Source organism: Leptonychotes weddellii, chromosome 13, assembly GCF_054177405.1.
Source record: "Leptonychotes weddellii isolate Sample4059 chromosome 13, ASM5417740v2, whole genome shotgun sequence".
Classification (NCBI taxonomy): Eukaryota; Metazoa; Chordata; class Mammalia; order Carnivora; family Phocidae; genus Leptonychotes; species Leptonychotes weddellii.
In genome coordinates, this window is record NC_138381.1 from 5,493,984 (window position 1) to 5,511,843 (window position 17,860).

The 17,860-nt window shown below is 42.8% G+C and overlaps 1 protein-coding gene across 7 annotated transcripts; it reads left to right on the forward strand.

The window, feature by feature from the left end:
• Window positions 1-5,893: 5,893 nt before the first annotated feature.
• On the forward strand, window positions 5,894-14,669 carry CBLN2 (cerebellin 2 precursor). Of its 7 annotated transcripts, none has more exons than XM_081801035.1 (5): window positions 5,894-6,349; window positions 6,973-7,198; window positions 8,150-8,677; window positions 11,581-11,700; window positions 11,966-14,669. In XM_081801035.1, exons 3-5 carry the CDS (start codon window positions 8,321-8,323, stop codon window positions 12,161-12,163), a joined length of 675 nt encoding a protein of 224 aa, XP_081657161.1. In that variant the 5' UTR covers window positions 5,894-6,349; window positions 6,973-7,198; window positions 8,150-8,320; the 3' UTR covers window positions 12,164-14,669. The 7 variants fall into 7 exon arrangements, with proteins under 7 accessions (XP_081657161.1, XP_081657160.1, XP_081657163.1 ...); XM_081801034.1 differs by having other exon boundaries at window positions 6,973-7,017; XM_081801036.1 differs by lacking the exon at window positions 5,894-6,349 and adding an exon at window positions 6,415-6,600.
• The last annotated feature ends 3,191 nt before the right edge of the window (window positions 14,670-17,860 follow it).

Here is a 17,860-nt window from a genome sequence, read left to right on the forward strand (position 1 = left end):
GGGCGCCTGGGTGGCTCAGTTGGTTAAGCGACTGCCTTCGGCTCAGGTCATGATCCCAGGGTCCTGGGATTGAGCCCCGCATCGGGCTCCCTGTTCGGCGGGAAGCCTGCTTCTCCTTCTCCCTCTCCCACTCCCCCTGCTTGTGTTCCCTCTCTCGCTGTGTCTCTCTCTGTCAAATAAATAAAATCTTTAAAAAAAAAAAACAACATATGAAAATCCTTTTGAAAACTTCCCTTTTCCTTACCTCCCCCAACCCCAAAATATAAAATCAGCCACGCCTTAAAATCCTGGGGCAGCAGCTTTTTCTGCCCAGATGTCCTGTCCCCATGCTTTAATAAAACCACCTTTTTGCACCAAAAAAAGAAAAAAAAAAAAAAAGATATCTGTTGACTCTCAATCACCAGCTGCAAAGACTGGTCGCATATTCAGGTCTCACACCTTCAAACACAGAATCTACCAGACAGTTCTTCCCTAAACTACCAACTCTTCACTCTTAATTCCATCATATTCTCTGCCTTGTTGCTTTTTGAGGATGTAGGCATGTCCTCTGAGAAGAACAAAGGCTCTACATTAAATGAAAATTTGAAAATAAAATCTATTTCAGAAAGCCAAAATGGGGAGCGCCTGGGTGGCTCAGTCATTAAGCGTCTGCCTTCAGCTCAGGTTGTGATCCCAGGGTCCTGGGATCAAGCCTCGCATCGGGCTCCCTGCTCAGCTGGAAGCCTGCTTCTCCCTCTCCCTCTCCCACTCCCCCTCCAGTCCCCCTCTCATTGTGTCTCTCTCTGTCAAATAAATAAAAATCTTAAAAAAAAAAAAGCTAACATGGTTACATGCCTCATATTCTTAAAAGTGTTTACAATACTTTTGGACTTAAAACATTATTGAACACCTACAAATACAACATGCCTTTATAATTTATTCTTATAGGGGAACATGTGAGAGAAAAATAAACATTGACCGATAACCTCATAGACTATTTATGAAAGTACAAGAGCAAAGTTTTGTTTTTTCTTAAATCATTCATGTTCTTATTTTGAAATTGGTTTCTAGTAAAAATATATGATTCATGTTTATTTCACGTACTCAAAATATTCTGAATATAAAGAGCCATGTAGTTCATTCCAAAAATAAAAGTTCTATAATTACACTACAAGAAAGAGTGCTCACATTAAACTTTAGGAAGTGCTTTAGGTGTATATTAAAGATTCTTTATACCTTCTGGGCCACTCCATATTTTTTTGTTTGTTTTAGCAAGAGTTTGCCAAAGGACGTATCCTCTAGTAATCTTTCTTGTATTGAGAAATAAGAGTTGACAAACGGCGTCCTTGTTTATAAAGAATTTTGTTTTGATAGGATTAAAATGACTAACATGAGGCACTTGACCCAATTTGGTAAAGCAATAGCGACATTTCCTATCATAAAATAGAAAAAATTAAATCTTAGGATTGTGTAAGACAATGAGATATAGCCGAAAAAAGATTGATTTCTAACCAATAGTTTCTGTCTCTGCTGATATGCCTCATTTCAAGTATTAGAAGTCCATCAAGTTGCTAACTTGCCTTATATACCGATTTTAAGCTATGCCTTATTAAGAATCAAGTAGCATGTGACATTGGAGTGACAAGAGACTAGATCACTTTGTATGTTTTCAATACTCTTGCCTCATAAAGTCTCATACACTCTAATATTTACCCCCAGATAAATGTCTAGACTTATTTTTTAAGTTTAAAAGGCATTGTAAAGTGAAAAAAGGATTACTTTATAATGTAATATGTTCATTTTGCAATGTTGTAGAAATAGTATGTGGGGCCAGAGGTTGCTCTATATTTTATCAGTCTGTTAATAAAAACAAAATTAAAAATCATGTTTTTAAAGAATATTTAATGAATGTTGAAATGTATATCAGAAAAAATAGTTGCTATATGGTTTTTGAAAACAGTTAAGCATGTTCTTTGAATGGCAGAGGTAATTGGTTTAATAGATTTTTTTTTTTTAATTTATTCATTCGAGACACAGAGATGCAGAGAGAGAGAGAGAGCAGGAGCAGGGGGAGAAGCAGAGGGAGGGAGAGAAGCAGACTCCCCGCTGAGCAGGGAGCCCGATGCGGGGGCTCGATCCAGGACCTTGGGATCATGACCTGAGCCGAAGGCAGACACTTAACCATCTGAGCCACCCAGGCACCCCTTTTTTTTTTTTTAATAGATTTTTTTTTTTTTTAATTTATTCATTCGAGACACAGAGATGCAGAGAGAGAGAGAGAGCAGGAGCAGGGGGAGAAGCAGAGGGAGGGAGAGAAGCAGACTCCCCGCTGAGCAGGGGGCGGAGGTAATTGGTTTAGTTTACTATGACTGCATAATGCATGGTCTTAATTGACTTGAATTCAGCTAATCTGGAATTTTTAACTGTCAAAGAATTCTTAGCGAATTTGACTCGATTATTATGATTATTTACTAATTCCAGTCAACAATTACAAACCAATTGCTCCTTTGACAATTCTTGAACTGAATGAGAACTGGTTTCAATTTTTAAAGATTTTTTTTTTATGTTGCTAATTTATCAAAGTGCCCACATAACATGGAGTATTTATACTTTTTCATTGCTGTTATACATGTTGGAGTTAATACATATTTCAATACTGTTTATAACTACATTGATAAATACAAACTTGGATATTTAAACAATTTAGCACATATAACTTAAAAGAATGCAATATTTAGAGTTATTATTTATTTTCCACATCTTAATAACCACATTGGAAATACATTTACAAAAGTTTTTAGATATTTGTATTTTCAGTAACGTAAACATAGAACGACCTATGATGCAGCAAACCCATTCTTGGGTATAAATCTATCTGAAGGAAATGAAATCAGTATCTCCAAGAGATACATTCTCATGTTCATTGCAGTGTTATTCTCTATAGCCAAGGTATGGAAACAATCTAGCCAAGGTATGGAAACAACCTATGTGTCTGTCAATGGATAAATAGATAAACAAAGTGTGGTATATATACATAATGGACTAGTACCCAGCCAAAAAGGGAGGAAATCCTGCCATTTGTGACAAAAATGGATGAATCTAGAAGGCATTATGCTAAGTGAAATAAGTCATACAGAAAAAGACAACAGTGCATGATATCACTTATATGTGGAATCTAGAAATAGAAAATAGGATGGTTGCTGGCAGGGGCTGAGGGGAGGGGGAAAAGGGGTGATGTAGGTCAAAGGGTATCCAGTTTCTGTAATAAGAATAAGTTCTGAGGATATAATGTACAGCATGATGACTAGTTAATGATACAGTTTGTATACTTGAAAGTTGCTGCAAGTAGATCCTAAGCATTGTCATCACATAAATAAAAAAGAAAGAACTCTCTTAACTATGTGAGGTGATGAATGTGCTAATTATCTTGTTCTTGGTAATCATTCTATAATGTATATGTATATCCAATCATCACCAAGTACACTTTAAATATATACAATTATATTGGCCAATTATTCTTAAAGTTAAAATAAAAACAAAACTAATTTTTGCTTATTAATGCTTACATGTTTATTTTTTAAAGGAATGTACACAGCATTGACATTCAATAGTATGAAATACATAGCAGATCATATTTTTCACATCCTTAGAATACAATCATAAATATTGATATTAGTTTAAAGAAGCAAGAAAAGACTATAATGCATGCTAAAGATGTATTTCAGTGATGGGTTTTTATCCAAAGAAATCCATTTTAAGTTCTATTAGAGATAAATATTTAGGACAAATGAAAGGAAGGGAACTTGAATTGTCCTAGCCCTCTCCCCCAACTCTTTTTAAAAACAAAAAACAAAAAACATTCGAATACTTTTCTCTTAAGCTCTATGTGGCCATCTGTCTACCACAGGGTGATCTGGGTGTTAAACTGTATTCTAAATCATAGATAAAAGACAAGGCGCAATTTTTGAGACATAACTGATGCTCAGTAAATGACCTTGTCAGCATCGTTATTGTGGATGGGGATGTCCCTACATTTAAAGAGAAAAGACTCTACCACTGTTCTAGTAGCAAGTTCTAGGAACATGGAAATGGAACAGAAGCAATTTCTGCAATAATCAGAAGACATTTTCACTTTACATCTAGGTTATATTCTGAAAATCTTTCTAAGCATGTTTACGGGCTACAATTCCATCACAACCTGTAAGGAGACAACCTAAATGTCTCCTTATAGATAGAACAATCAATCAGTGAATGAATAATGTTCCATTTCTCTGTCAATCGGGTGCTTGTCACAATGACTTTCTCTTAAAAAAAAGCCTCAAGCCTAAATTTAAGCCTAACCTGTTTTCTTCCCCATTATATAAGAATGCTTCTTGTTCTAAGTCCATGATTTAGCTCACTACATATTAAAGGTTTCTTGATTTATAGAATTTAAATAGTTTTATTGCCACATGGAAAAGAGCTTTGGTTTTATTTCCCGCAAAGGTGATGATAATAATTTCGTTCATGCGTGTTTGCATTTGCATTAGTCAAAAGAAATGCTTATGGCACATTTAAGACAGTTGCTTAATAGAGTTGTTATTTAAAGATTTATAGATGTGTGAGAGGTATTGCTACTTAATTAGCATCCCCAAATTGGTCTAATTATCAGTCTGTGTCTCACATTTCTTCATAGACTTAGTGTCCTTTGCTATTTATTCTTGTGCACAAATCAGTCTTCTCTATAGACGGGATGGCAGAGTTGTGCTTATTTTGACAATAAGAAATTGTCAAATCGATGCAATACTGAAATGAGTAACTGAAAGTAAGAATTAACAATTTCCACTGTTAAGCTAAAAAAAAAAAAGGCAGCAAAATATGATTGCTTTGAAAAAGTTTCCCAACAAAGCCCTGTACATCTGACTCACTAGTTATAAAAATGTTGAAATTAAGTACTTAATTTTCATCTAATATCCTTAGGAGGATAATAGGCTTGGGGGATGTTTTATACTTTTACTATTTTGTATGTTTAGTTAGAAAACATTTGGCTCAGAAGTTCTTTTCATCACGTTTTTACAACCATACTAAATATTTTGTCTCATGTAATCATATGCAATTCTGTTTTACTTTGCCCCATCTTCCCACACATCCATTTCGGTTAAACTGATTGGAAATGAATTTAATCTCATTGCTCAGATAGGAGGCCTTGTCAATTCTAAGTAGGGAGAAAAGCCACGTGAGAGCCTCTGGGAAATAAAGCTTTGAAAACCCCCTACCCGAAAAGACCCAGTTTATAGAGTGGAACCAGAACACTGGCTGAAACCTTCAAACAAAAGAGGGTCAGGTATGAAGTCTGGAGGAATAAGAAATACTTTTGCTCTGTTCTTATGAACAGCATTGGCCGACTTACAGTTTATTTTTTTATTTTTATTTTTAATTTTTTTCTTACAGTTTATTTTTGATCAACCTGTCGGCAAAGGCACCTTATGCAAGTCAAAAGGGCTACGTATTTTTTTTAACAATTTTTTTTTTAAACGTCAGGTCGTAGGAGAGTGTACATTTAAGTATGGTTTCAGGGAGGCACAGACTATACTGCTCAGTGGTCTGTGCAAACGTTTTGCGGACAGTGATAACCAATGATAAACTGACTGCAGCATCCATCATCCTGGCAGAGTCGCTTGTTAGAGCAGCGAAGATCTGTAAAAGCAAGAGCACCGCTACGTTTTGTCAGAGCGAGGGTACTGAAGGATACCGGAAAGATCGTTGATGGCTGTTACATTTTTGCAGAGGACCGGACTGCTCTTTTGGGTCAGAGAAGGCCATCAGCAAGCCTCATCCTTGTCCCTTGGACTCCGCCACTCCCGCGGAGCTTGCTCGCCCGCAGCCTGCGGCAGGGAGGCCCCAGCGCCCGTAGGTGGCGCCCCACGTCCGTGCTTGCGCTTCTCGCCCGCGCTCTGGGCGCAGCTGGGAAACCAGCGCGTCTCCCCAGGTCGTTAGAGCTCAGAGTAGGCATTTTAATAAATAAGCGCGTGTGCCAATGCGCTCCAGGAGCCCCGAGGTTCAGAGGCGCAGAAACATAAACCCAGGCGGAGGCGCCTCTTTAATCCCTGCCAAAATCTGACATTTCCCAAACTGAAGATTCCGGAACTACAGCATTTAAGCCATTAAAATCCCAAGCTTTTTCTCTCCAGTCCATTCCTTTCATTTTTATTTTTAAAGAAAACTGCTTTACCCCTTAATTATGAAAGTAGTCACGCTATTAAGGATTAAGACTTGGAGGGAATTTGGAAAAGAAAAGAAAGAATCGAAAAGAAGAGGCGCGACCGGTGCTTTGAGGGTGCCTAATTATTAAAAGCGAGGCGTCTGGGAGGAATTCGCCCTGGGTGTTTGGGTGAGAGCCGGACCTGGGCGGTGCAGGGTGCGGCGGGGCTGCGGAGAGCGGGTGCCGAGCCCGGGAGGGGGCAGTGCGCGCAGTCCTCCGGGCGATCGCGATGGCTGTGCCGTCTGGAGACTAGAGGAGAGGCCGGGATTGAGGGGCCCGGCAGAGACAGACACGCTGCGGGCGCGCTGCGCGCGAAGGGCCCTCCTAGACTGTGGGCCGGGGTGCGGTGCAGAACCGGTGCGGTACCTGGAACATAACCGGTGCGAAGCGCGGGGCGCTGCGCAGGGCGCAGGGTGTGCGGGTTCCGGGCGCTGCGCGGTGCAGGGCGCGAGGGTCGGAGGAGCTGCGCGGTGCGGGACCCTGGGAGTGCGGGCGCCGGGCCACGCGCGCTGCGATGCCGGGCGCGGGGCATGCGGATCCGAGGCTAGGCGCGGCTAGGTAAGGGTACCCGGTGTGCGGGTTCTGGGCGCGGCGCGAGACACCAGGGTGCGCGGCGTGGGGCGTACCCGGAGCGGGCGCGGGCCGTCGCGGGAAAGGGGCAGGGCGGGGCGGCGCGGTTATTGGCCAGGCGCTGGGAGAAGGGCTGCGCTCCGAGTCTCCTCCCGCCAGCTCCCCTCATCTTCTTTAAGCAGAACAACTTCGCGGACAGCACTGCTCGCTCATCATGGATGTTCCAGGTAACCAAAACCCACGCCTGTCCTCCACGATCCGCACGTTAATTGCATTCATGCATATGTTTTAATGAGGAACTTCGGGAGTCTGCGTTCTGGAGAGGGCGAAAGAGAGAGAATATCGAAATCATTTTGTACTGGGGCCGCGGAGAGGCTACTCCTGGAGAAACAACTTCTCTCTTGTTAGGTAGACTGTTGGAGGAGTTATATGGAGGCTGTGGGCGGTGAGGGGAGCGGCTTCTTTGCTTTTCGTTTCTCCGACTGGGTATTGAAATGGCCTGTCTAGTTTGGTGGGAGAAGAGAGGGCCGGGGAAAAGTGCGGACGCGCGCTCAAGTTAGCAGAAAGCTACAGGGCTGCCTCCCAGGCCGGAGAGAAAGGGCCCGGAGTCTAGAACAAAAGCTGCACAATAAGCCAAGCTCGGGACGCTCATCGGTGCAATCCTCTGGTCCTGCGCCAGAGAGAGCGATCGCAGGGGCTTCTCCAAAGAGCTCGCTGCGGGCTGCGGGGACGTTGGAAGTGGGTGTTTGGTTTTAGAGTCTCTTTTCTTTTTTTATTTTTTCCTCTTAATCTTATTCACCCTAAGGAGCTTCCTTGGGATTTGTTTTTGGGCGGAAAATGGATACGATCTTACCTACGTGGACTGCTTAAAATAATAATAAGAAGAAATATCCAGGATGGAAAAATAGAGGATGAAAGGGAAAGCAGAGAACGGAAAAAGGTTTCTTGGTGTGGCTTTCAAGAAAATGCCGCTAAAATGAAGGCGATAAACCTTGAGTAGTTTCTCTCTTTGCCAGCATCTTAGCCCCTCTCCGCCTTTGCAGAATGGGCCGGGGTGGGGTGGCGTCTCTGAGGTCACCGACCGTGTCTTAGGTCCGAGGCCCTGCAGAACCTCGGGCCCCTTACCTGATCGCACCCCCGGCGCGCGCCACCCAGGAGTCCTCAGGGATGCCCTGCCCAGTGCGCCAGGGCGTTCCTCGGACCTGTTGTGCCAATCCGGGAAGGGGTGGCTGTGTGCGGGACTAAGAGGGTGGACTCCAGGGAGAGGGGCCCTTGCGCTGCAGGCATCTGCTCCCCGTGCCCCCCTCCCCCCACAGCTTCACCTCCCAGTCTAAGGGTTCGGCTTCTTTGCCCTGACAGGTCCGCTGGAGCCTTTCTTCTGAGGACGACCCTGGCCTTGACCGTCAGAGCAGGGGACCGAGGCCAAAGGAGGCTTCCCCAGGCCCCGCGCAGCCCTGCGCGCCCTCCGGCGCTCCTCCAGCCCCTGTCCGCCGTCGCCCCCGCGCGCCGCCCGCCCCCCTGCCAACGCGGATGCCGGCGCCCGGCCGGGGCCCCCGTGGGCCGCCGCTGACCATGCCCGGGCGCCGGGGGGCGCTGCGCGAGCCGGCTGGCTGCGGCTCCTGCCTGGGGGCGGCGCTGGCCCTGCTGCTAGTGCTGCTGCCGGCTGGCTGCCCGGTGCGGGCACAGAACGACACGGAGCCCATTGTGCTGGAGGGCAAGTGCCTGGTGGTGTGCGACTCGAGCCCGTCGGCGGACGGCGCGGTCACCTCCTCCCTGGGCATCTCGGTGCGCTCCGGCAGCGCCAAGGTGGCCTTCTCCGCCACGCGGAGCACCAACCACGAGCCGTCCGAGATGAGCAATCGCACCATGACCATCTACTTCGACCAGGTCAGCCGGCCGGCCTGCCACCTCGCCTCCCGCCCGGGGTAGAGAGGGCGGGGGCCTGGGCGCGCGGGCTGGGGACTCCAGGCTCTCCCCGCCTCTCCGCTCCGCCCTGCCCTTCTCCTTTCTCCCTTTCCGAGTAAGCTCTCCTTACCATTTCCCTTTTTTCACATTGTAGCTTTTTTATCACTAGCAGCTCGGATGACCGACAGTCCTTTAAAACTAAGGGATCTGAAATGCATTCCCTGAAAGGAAACTGCACATTTTACTTTTCGCTGGGATGGGGGCTGTCGTTAGTGGTAGATGGGCTTCAGTCATCCAGGTGGCCAACTTGGGGATTGAGTGCATTGAAAACACCCCCAAAAGGGGGTTCTCCAAAGGTCTCAACCAACGATCAGAAAATCAGTGCCTACTGCTTATTTTGGAATGGACTGGGGAGAGGATGCTTATCTTCAAGAAAAATGTCTGGAAGAGTGTGGGGGCAATAGCAGGGACGGTTATATAAATTCAAAACAAAATAGAGTGCTATTATATAGATGGAATAGATAGTAAATACAACATATATCCTGTAATGTACAAATATATACAACACATAAATATTATATATAGTGTGTTTATATAGATTAAAAAAATAAGGATCAAAGACTTAACCTAGGCCACTTAACTTCACTCACTTGGTTCAAAGCAGAAGGGTCAATAAATGATCAGACCTTGGCAATCCCTTCTCTGGGTTTTTGGGCTCAGGACTGGAGGTTGTGACCTTCCTCTTGTGCCCTCCTGTCTTGGTTTCTGTTTTTCAGGAACAAGTTGAAAACATTATAGTGGTTCCCAAGCTTTACCTGCTCAGTCCCTTCCTTTTGCCATCATGCTTCCCACTAAAACAGAGTATTGGGCTTTCTGGCCACACTTAATTGACTTCCTTTCTGTTAACCAATCCTCACACCTCAGTGATGGTAAACCTACACACACCATTGTCTCTTTTTAGGCCAGAGGATTAATTTATTTTAATCCTTGCTAAGGATTAACTACTTGAAGTTTTGAGGTTTTGGGGGGAATCCCTTTTTCATCTGTTTTTAAACAGTTTTTTTTTTTTAAACTAAAACTATTGATTTTAAATATGGCCAGATAAAGCAGAGAACAATAAGATGGGTATTTGCTCTCTATTTACTCTATTAATACGTTCTTCTTCACGTGTTATCATTAGTTACCTCCCATCATTTCACTTGGGTGTCAAGAGAACTCTGACGTAGGGCAAGATAAGTTGTAGTAAGATTCTAATTTTATAGATGAGCTAACTATGGCAGGGCAGGTAAAATGCTGTTCTTCTGGTTCCCCAGTTAGGGAGTAAGTGAAACCTGCTTTTCTGGGCTCCTTGGGTGTTCTTTCATCAACAGCAAGGCCCTAAATTTACCAGTTTGCTGAATTTAAAACCGATGGGAAAGAGTTGAGGTAGTTGAGTTGGAAGAAACAGCTCCGAGGGCTAGGAGGGAGAACGCTTTATTCTTTTTTAAAGCCTTGTAAGGTGGACTGAGAGCCTAGGCTGAAAGAGACGGAGAGCAGGCATTGTGCAGCTCATGGTCTGAACAATAGAGCCCTGAGTGTCTGTGTGAGCCCTGCAGGCGAGAGGGAATGAAGTGGTGCCCTGAGCTCCTTGAAGAAGCTGGTGCGGGCTTATTTCCCGAGTGGTGACAGCGGTTGTCGTGGGCAGATCGCACATTGCTGTGAGGATTGTGTGTCATTCGGCTACAATGAGTGTGTAAGGAGTAACAGCAAGAGGTATTCGGTTGAAATTTATTTTCTGAGCAGACGACAGGATTCTTAACCTAGGGTTCTGTTGTTGCTGGCTGTTTGCTTTAAAAGCCCAGAACACCAAGCGGGCCATTTTATTATTGTAATCGAGTTGTGCATATGTGTGTGAGTAGAAGTGGGGATGGAATCCAGACAGGTGACCAAATTCTGCCTTAAACACCTGACAGGGAATTGGTCATCATGAGGGATCCTCCACTCTGCAAATTCTGCTTGTGACACTGTAACACTCTCATCCCCTTTGCATTTGAGAAAAATCATCTGCAGGGTCATGTGACCTCACATCCTCCGGCTAATTTTGTCATTAGTCTTTGCACGCTCCTGTAGTTTGAGCTCAGGGTATCCAACTGCTGTCTCCACTCCATTTATTCAAGCTTATTTGCATGACATCAGAGCTCAGCCAAGGGAACAAACACAATACTCAGAGGAAAGTGAAGGAAACAGGTGCAGCGAGTGTTCATCCACCCGGTCTTCCACTCAGCACCTGCGATTGAGTACCTACTGTGTGCTGCCAGGGAGGGTGCCAGGGGCTGGGGACACAGGGCGACAAAAACCCCTCGCAGTCCATTCTCTCCTGGAGCACATGAAGTCAAGTGCCAAGCTTGAGCTGATGTAAGTTATTTCCCTGAATTGGCCTCTTAGCCCTGGTCTAGTTCCCTCCATTCAGCCTGGCGTGGCACTCTATTTGTGAAAGTAAACTTCACGTGGAAAGCCCAGGATCCCACAAACCTCTGAACAGACTCAATTCCATTTGTTTACCGACCACCTTATTGCCTTCTATTCCTTTTTTTCTGCCTTCCCCCAACGTGGAAAGTTTGCGCCCACTTTCTGAATGCATACATAAGATACACTTTTCAACACCTTTGTTAATTACAATCCATTTGGATTCTTCTCAAATCCCTCTGGGCATAGGGTATTTTACCACCAGCCCCCGCCCCCCGCAGCCCCCTGCATGGGGGGCAGGTTTGGCCCACTGCCTGGGGTGTCCCGTGCTGCTCTGCGGCCCTTGGAGGCACCCATGTTGGTGATTTTGCCAGTCTGAGTAAAACAGATGCTGAAGAGGGGCTTGCTATGTTTGTGCTGTATTCCCTCTTCTTTTTCAGGTATTAGTAAACATTGGCAACCATTTCGATCTTGCCTCCAGTATATTTGTAGCACCGAGAAAAGGGATTTATAGCTTCAGCTTCCACGTGGTCAAAGTGTACAACAGACAAACCATCCAGGTGGGTAGCTCTGAGGCTGTGTGGACCCTTTCAGCTTCGGACTGCTGCCGTCCCATGGCTGCAGATCCTGTCATACCCTCTGTGCGTCTGGGCCGACCAGGGAGTGGGCTGACCATGGGGCCTCCAGCACGGAAGCGGTCACATCTTCTGGGCCAAGCCCTTGGGGTGGCTCTGTGGAAAGGGCAGGGGGCGTGGGGGGGCAGAGAACGAGTGTGTGCCCGTGGGGTCCTGCATGGTCTGCTGAGCTTTACCCTCTGCACTGCAGGTCAGTTTAATGCAGAACGGCTACCCGGTGATCTCAGCCTTTGCAGGAGACCAGGACGTTACCAGAGAAGCTGCCAGCAACGGGGTCCTGCTGCTGATGGAAAGGGAAGACAAAGTGCATCTCAAACTGGAGAGGGGGAACCTCATGGGCGGCTGGAAGTACTCCACGTTCTCGGGCTTTTTGGTTTTTCCTCTATAAACACAGAGCCCCCAGACGGTGGGACAAGTTGTGATCTGGACCCAGGAATCTGCCCTTCCTCAACTCCCTGAACTTGCCAGAATAGGACCACTTATTTCCCACCTCCGTCAGACGGTTGAGGTAGAAGAATGATTTCCTTCTAAATCTCCAGTATTTTCTTTGAATATTGACCATTCCTCGGGAACCTGGCTTCTAATTAGTTTTAGACGACAAGGTCTGAAGGAGAAATGAAATTATCGATTTGAGCAATTTGTACCTGTGATTGTAAAGTCAATATTGGATCTTATTGTGGGGACCATTGACTTTTCTTCTTTTGTTTGTCCGTTGTATTGTTGCCCCCACATGAGGAGTGCCGCTGACCCCAGGATGGATGGCAGGTCGCAGGCAGGGCTCAGAGCAGGAGCCCTGCAAATCGCCACCCGCCGGATAGTCCTTGAAATGTGTTCTTTGTGTGTCTGTTCAGCCTTAAAGAAAAAGAATGGCTTCACTTTCATTCTGTATTTTCCCCCAGGGTGGATGGGAGGCCTCGGGAGGGGGAAGGGGACATTGTGAATCTGTCAAGAAGTGCTTTATCCGGAGAAGCAAATTTTGCACGATTGGACCTTGACTTTTGCTTTGTATTGTTTGTGTGTGTGCGTGTGTGGTTTTTTTGTTTTGTTTTGTTTTGTTTTCCTGGAAAAGCTTTACTTTTCTTTCCACATTCAGCTCTCCCTCCTTGCCCCTACTTCTTTTTTTTTTTTGTGCTGGGATGGGGAGACAAATTTATGTTGAATTCTTGAATGAGACCAAACAAAACAACACAAAGAATACCTATGTATTTTGTTTTGGTTGAGAACAAACCAAACAGAAGGTACCTGTATATCAAAGTACAAATAACAGATGGACGATTCTGCTGCTTCTTTCCAAGAGATTCTCTCAGACGCACCTTTAGAACCGACAAGCTGGAAGTTCTTTTCTTTTCTTTTTTTTTTAATGCTCTGGAATACTTTAAGAACTTGATGTTCCTGGGTGGCCTGAATCACGTCTGATGAGGACGGACGCTGTAATGGCCAAGTCTCCTACACACACGCTTTCTTGGTCCAGTGTACCTGGGTCTTGCCAGTAGCCTGTCTCTGTCTATTTGCACCCACCTCTGTGCCAGCACACCAGGATCAGGTGCTTCAAAGCCAACAGGACCAGCCAGTCTCCCTCAGGATCCTCCTCTGATCTGCCAAGGAAAGAGGCGTGTTGACACTCCCCGTGGACACCTGGCGAGAAGCCACCTGCAAGTCACAGCGGTTACAGGTATTGGCGGAGGCACCCTGGGAGCAGTTTTGCAAATCCTTCTTCTTTGGCCCCTTGTACAACAATAGTATTACAATACAGCTGGGAGTCGATGGGTGCAGGATGCATATGCCAAGGAAATGTTACTAAATCCCAAAGCAATCGAAGAAGAGACCTCACAGCGGATGTTACTTTGTCCTTTGTGTCACAATGTAACCAAAATATTGATGATAAAAAGTCATAATTTAAGGTTCAGAATAAATGGGTTTGATGTCTGGCTTGTTCTTCTCCCTTCGCATCGTTTCCCAACTCCTACTAGGTGTGGAAGTAAAGACCAAGGATCAAGGCCTCGGGGAAAAGAGATCCACACCATGCCTCTTGAAAACACACACTCAAATGCACACTCTCGTATGCAGATCTAGCTATGGGTCTAGATGGAAATTGCACACTTAAGTACATTTCAGTTTCTATATATGTATTTTTCACACGAGAAGATTTTGGGGAGAGATATGTGAAAAAGATAGCATTAAAAAAGGCTTTATGGATAGGCAATCTGCTTTCATCACATATAATCATTGATGTGGTCAAGTCCCAATCCAATACTTCAATCAGTGAACATGGATATAAAAGAAACTGACATTTCAATATAGCATCAATTTTTTCTAAGATCCATGTGAGCACGGGGAAGCATTGGATTCCATTTTCAAATAAGAAACTCTGTGAGGATGATAGAAGTGCAAAAAATATATAGTTTGATGAAGAGTCTAAGTTTTACTGGCCTTAGGTGGACAGCATAATAAGGTACAGAATTTAATTTCAATTAAAATGCTATTTTATTTTGTTAGGAAAAGAAAAATCAAGAAATATCAACCAAAAAACACTTGCGTATTTTGCCTCTGTGATTAGGAGACAACCTTCTACGTATGAGCGTTGTTTATTAATGCTGATGATGCAAGCAGTAGGATGCTAGCAGATGTTTTTCTTCTGTGTTTTACTGCCCTTAGTGAATTAGTCCTCTGTCCCTAATTTTTTGAACCTACCGTTCAATTTCAGACAAGCAGCAAACTTCATTAGGGGACAATATTGCCCTTCAGAGATAGAAAAATACATGCATATGTGTTATTTTTTTTGCTTCCTAATATGTAATGCACATATTTGTATTTACAGCTTTACTACATACAGGTTGTTTATTTGGTTATGCTGTCTAATAAATAAGTTATTAAATTGATGAGTCTAAAAATAAGCATATTTCAGGAGTTTATTTTGTCTGAGGAAAAAAGCTTCATCCTGTTTATCCCACTCCTGCCAGTTATTTATTTATTTATTTATTTCTATCTGGAGCTGGATGCCAAAAACTACATTAGGGAGGAGCCACGACAGTAGGTTTTCTGAAGTTGTTTTGCTGCCCGAGTTCTGTCTGGCTAAGGATCTTGGAGGGAGATGATGCTCCTGTGTGTGGTCTACAAAAATATGTAGGTCAGATAAAAATTTGAAATATATTTTCCTTTAAGTGGGGAACGAAAGTGACATCTGGAAAATGCGCATTCTGATTTGAACATCCCTAACTCTGAGCTTCAGCTTTCCCCTGTGGAGCGAGGGCAGGAGCCTCCACATGTCTTGCCCAACTCACAAGGCTACAGGTATTGTGAGGTCACACAGATGTGCAAGGCACCGTTGATTACAAGAGGCATTATGTGGCAGGAAGCATGTTTCTGGAAAGTCGGATGTTTCCCCATGCAGTTCATTAAAAGTATTTAAAACAAACATCTGACAAGAGGATACTTTTATGTGATGCTTAATTTCCATATTCCCCACTAGCTTATTAAAACTGTAGCACTTTGGAAGTTTAATTTGATTTTTCAGAATGATGGTAATATGAACATGTCAAAATCTCTGCATTTTCCTAGTAACTCCATTCTTAATTATGTTCTTTGACTGTCTTGTATGCCTCCCTTTCCGTTCCAGGATGTGACACCAATATTTTATAAAAATATACAACTGTAATATTTTTAACACAAGGAAAAACTGAGTTATCAATATTTTGGCATTATAATAATGAGTTGGTCTAGCCAATAAATGTTAATCCTACTAAACTGTAAATGCTTTTAAAACAACACTATTTTTTAACTTAAAATATATTCTAATTTGAAACACAACCCTGCTTCAACTCTAGGTCTTGAGAAACTGTGTTTACTATCTGTTCCTGAGCCTTTTTTGCAGCCTAATATTTTTGATCGATGAACTCATGTATAATGAAATTATTTACATTTTTAAAGTTTGTGATTACTATGACTGCTTAGAGCAAGGCAAGAAAGTCTATCAGATATTGGCATGAACACTCATGGAATCCTGTAGAGATTACATATTTACTTGTTTGGAAAAAAATGTTTTTTAACAAAACCCAGTGATATCAAGCATCAGAAGAGTTAGGAAAGACATAAAGCAAACCAAAACCTTTGTTGAATCCTTAATTTTAGTTGTAATATTTCCTTGATATCTTAAGGACATTGATACCAAGTCACATACATAGTAACTGTTACATATAGATCATTTGCCTGTAAGTACATGGACATATACACCTGATTTTTATCAATGAATAAAATAAAATACATAGGTTGACCACATTCTCCTGGAATCTGGAAATAGGTGAGAGGAGAATTTGTTGAATCATTTTATACAAGCAAAACAAAAGTATTGGTTGCTCCAGCATGCCTCGTATATAGCAAAAGGAGCAAAGAATGTTCTGTCAGTTTATGTCCCCATGATTTTGCAATCTTTTATAAGGAAATAAATATTGCAATAAGAAAACGTTGCTGTGAATAAATAGTTAATGTTTATATTTCTACAGCATAGGAAGTATATAATAATCTAATTCACATGAATGAAAGGCTGTGACATTATATTTAAGGTGGTGTAAATAAATGATGGAACTCATAGAAGCAGGATACATTGAATCATTCTAAATGTTTCTCTGTGCACTCTGTAAAAACACTTGTAAAAAATATAAAATGAGATTGACCATAGAACTACAATGAGGATTTGCCCTTTTACATTGCTTATGTAGGAATTTACTTGTCAATGGGACTCTGTTTCTAAAGCAGACACTTTGCTACCAAAATGGGAGATTACAAACATAATTAACATGTAAGATCAAAGCCTATACATTCTCAAAAGACTCTGAAAGTTAATTTTCTTGGCATTTAAGGAGCAAATATACACCAAAAATACTGAAGTAAGGCAAAATACAATTTCCATTTTGGTTTTTATCATTTTATGATTTTTGTGTTCAGAATTTTTTTTTTTATGAGAACACTATGAAGACGTTAGCTGATGATGGCCATGTACATTATTAATCAAGTATGTTTATGTATTTGCCTAGCCTTTTAAAACCTAATTTTTATGGATAGATTTCACCAAAAGGTGTATTTACTGCCTTTGCAGATAGAGAGCTACAATTCATTTACATTTAGATATTTTAATTTAATTTACATTTAGATATTTTAATTTAATTTAATTTAGATATTAAATATCTAACATTTAGATATACGTTACATAGCTATCGATGATGGGATTGCTCAGATCCAGTCTTCACCCATCCCTTCAAACAAAGAAAAAAAGTCTTTTCAAAATTCCTTTAAAGTAGATCCAATGAATATACACTTTAAAAAAAAATGTTCTGTGTGTGAGTTTGTATAACATTCCACCAAAATCTGAATTCTAAGTAAATGAGCTTTCTTTCCATTCCCAAACCCAGTAGGGTAACTTGAAATTTGTAAGGGCAAAAGCTGTGTGGTTTTACCTCCAACAGATAATAGGAGCTCTGTTTTATCTTCCTAAGTGGATTTTGCTATGGATTTCCATCACCAAAATCACCTAAGTGTCTATAGCATCATAAATCATCATCTGCATCAGCTCGCCCACATACACTCACTGTGTAGTGTAAATGAGCTTCCTGACAACTTAATTTGGAAAAGAAATCTTCGTTCCCTCTTCTTAATGCCCACGGCAGGACTCCCCGGGGTTAGAACGCTGCTTTGCACTGGAGTTATCCTAACAGAATGAAACTACTTATTAATGAGCCACTGCCATTGCTTGCAACCTGACCAGCTCTGCCTTACCTTTTATCATTGTGCCTCATATTTGTCAGGAGTGCTGATTTCTCCTTTTGAATTTGTTTCGGGTGGCCAAACAAAATAACACAAAGCAAAAACCCTACTTGAGTTGGAGAATGTTGGCAATATATTGGGATGTGGAACTCCTGAGTATTTTGCTTACTTTATTCATCTTAAAATGCTCCCATAAATCTCTTACGCTCTCAAAGTCCTGTCGGATAGAGAGCATCCTAACATTTCCTTGACTCATACTATAAATGAGCATTTATTGTGAATCTGGGTGCTTTGCTATGGAACTGACTTAAGATAAGAATAATATTTA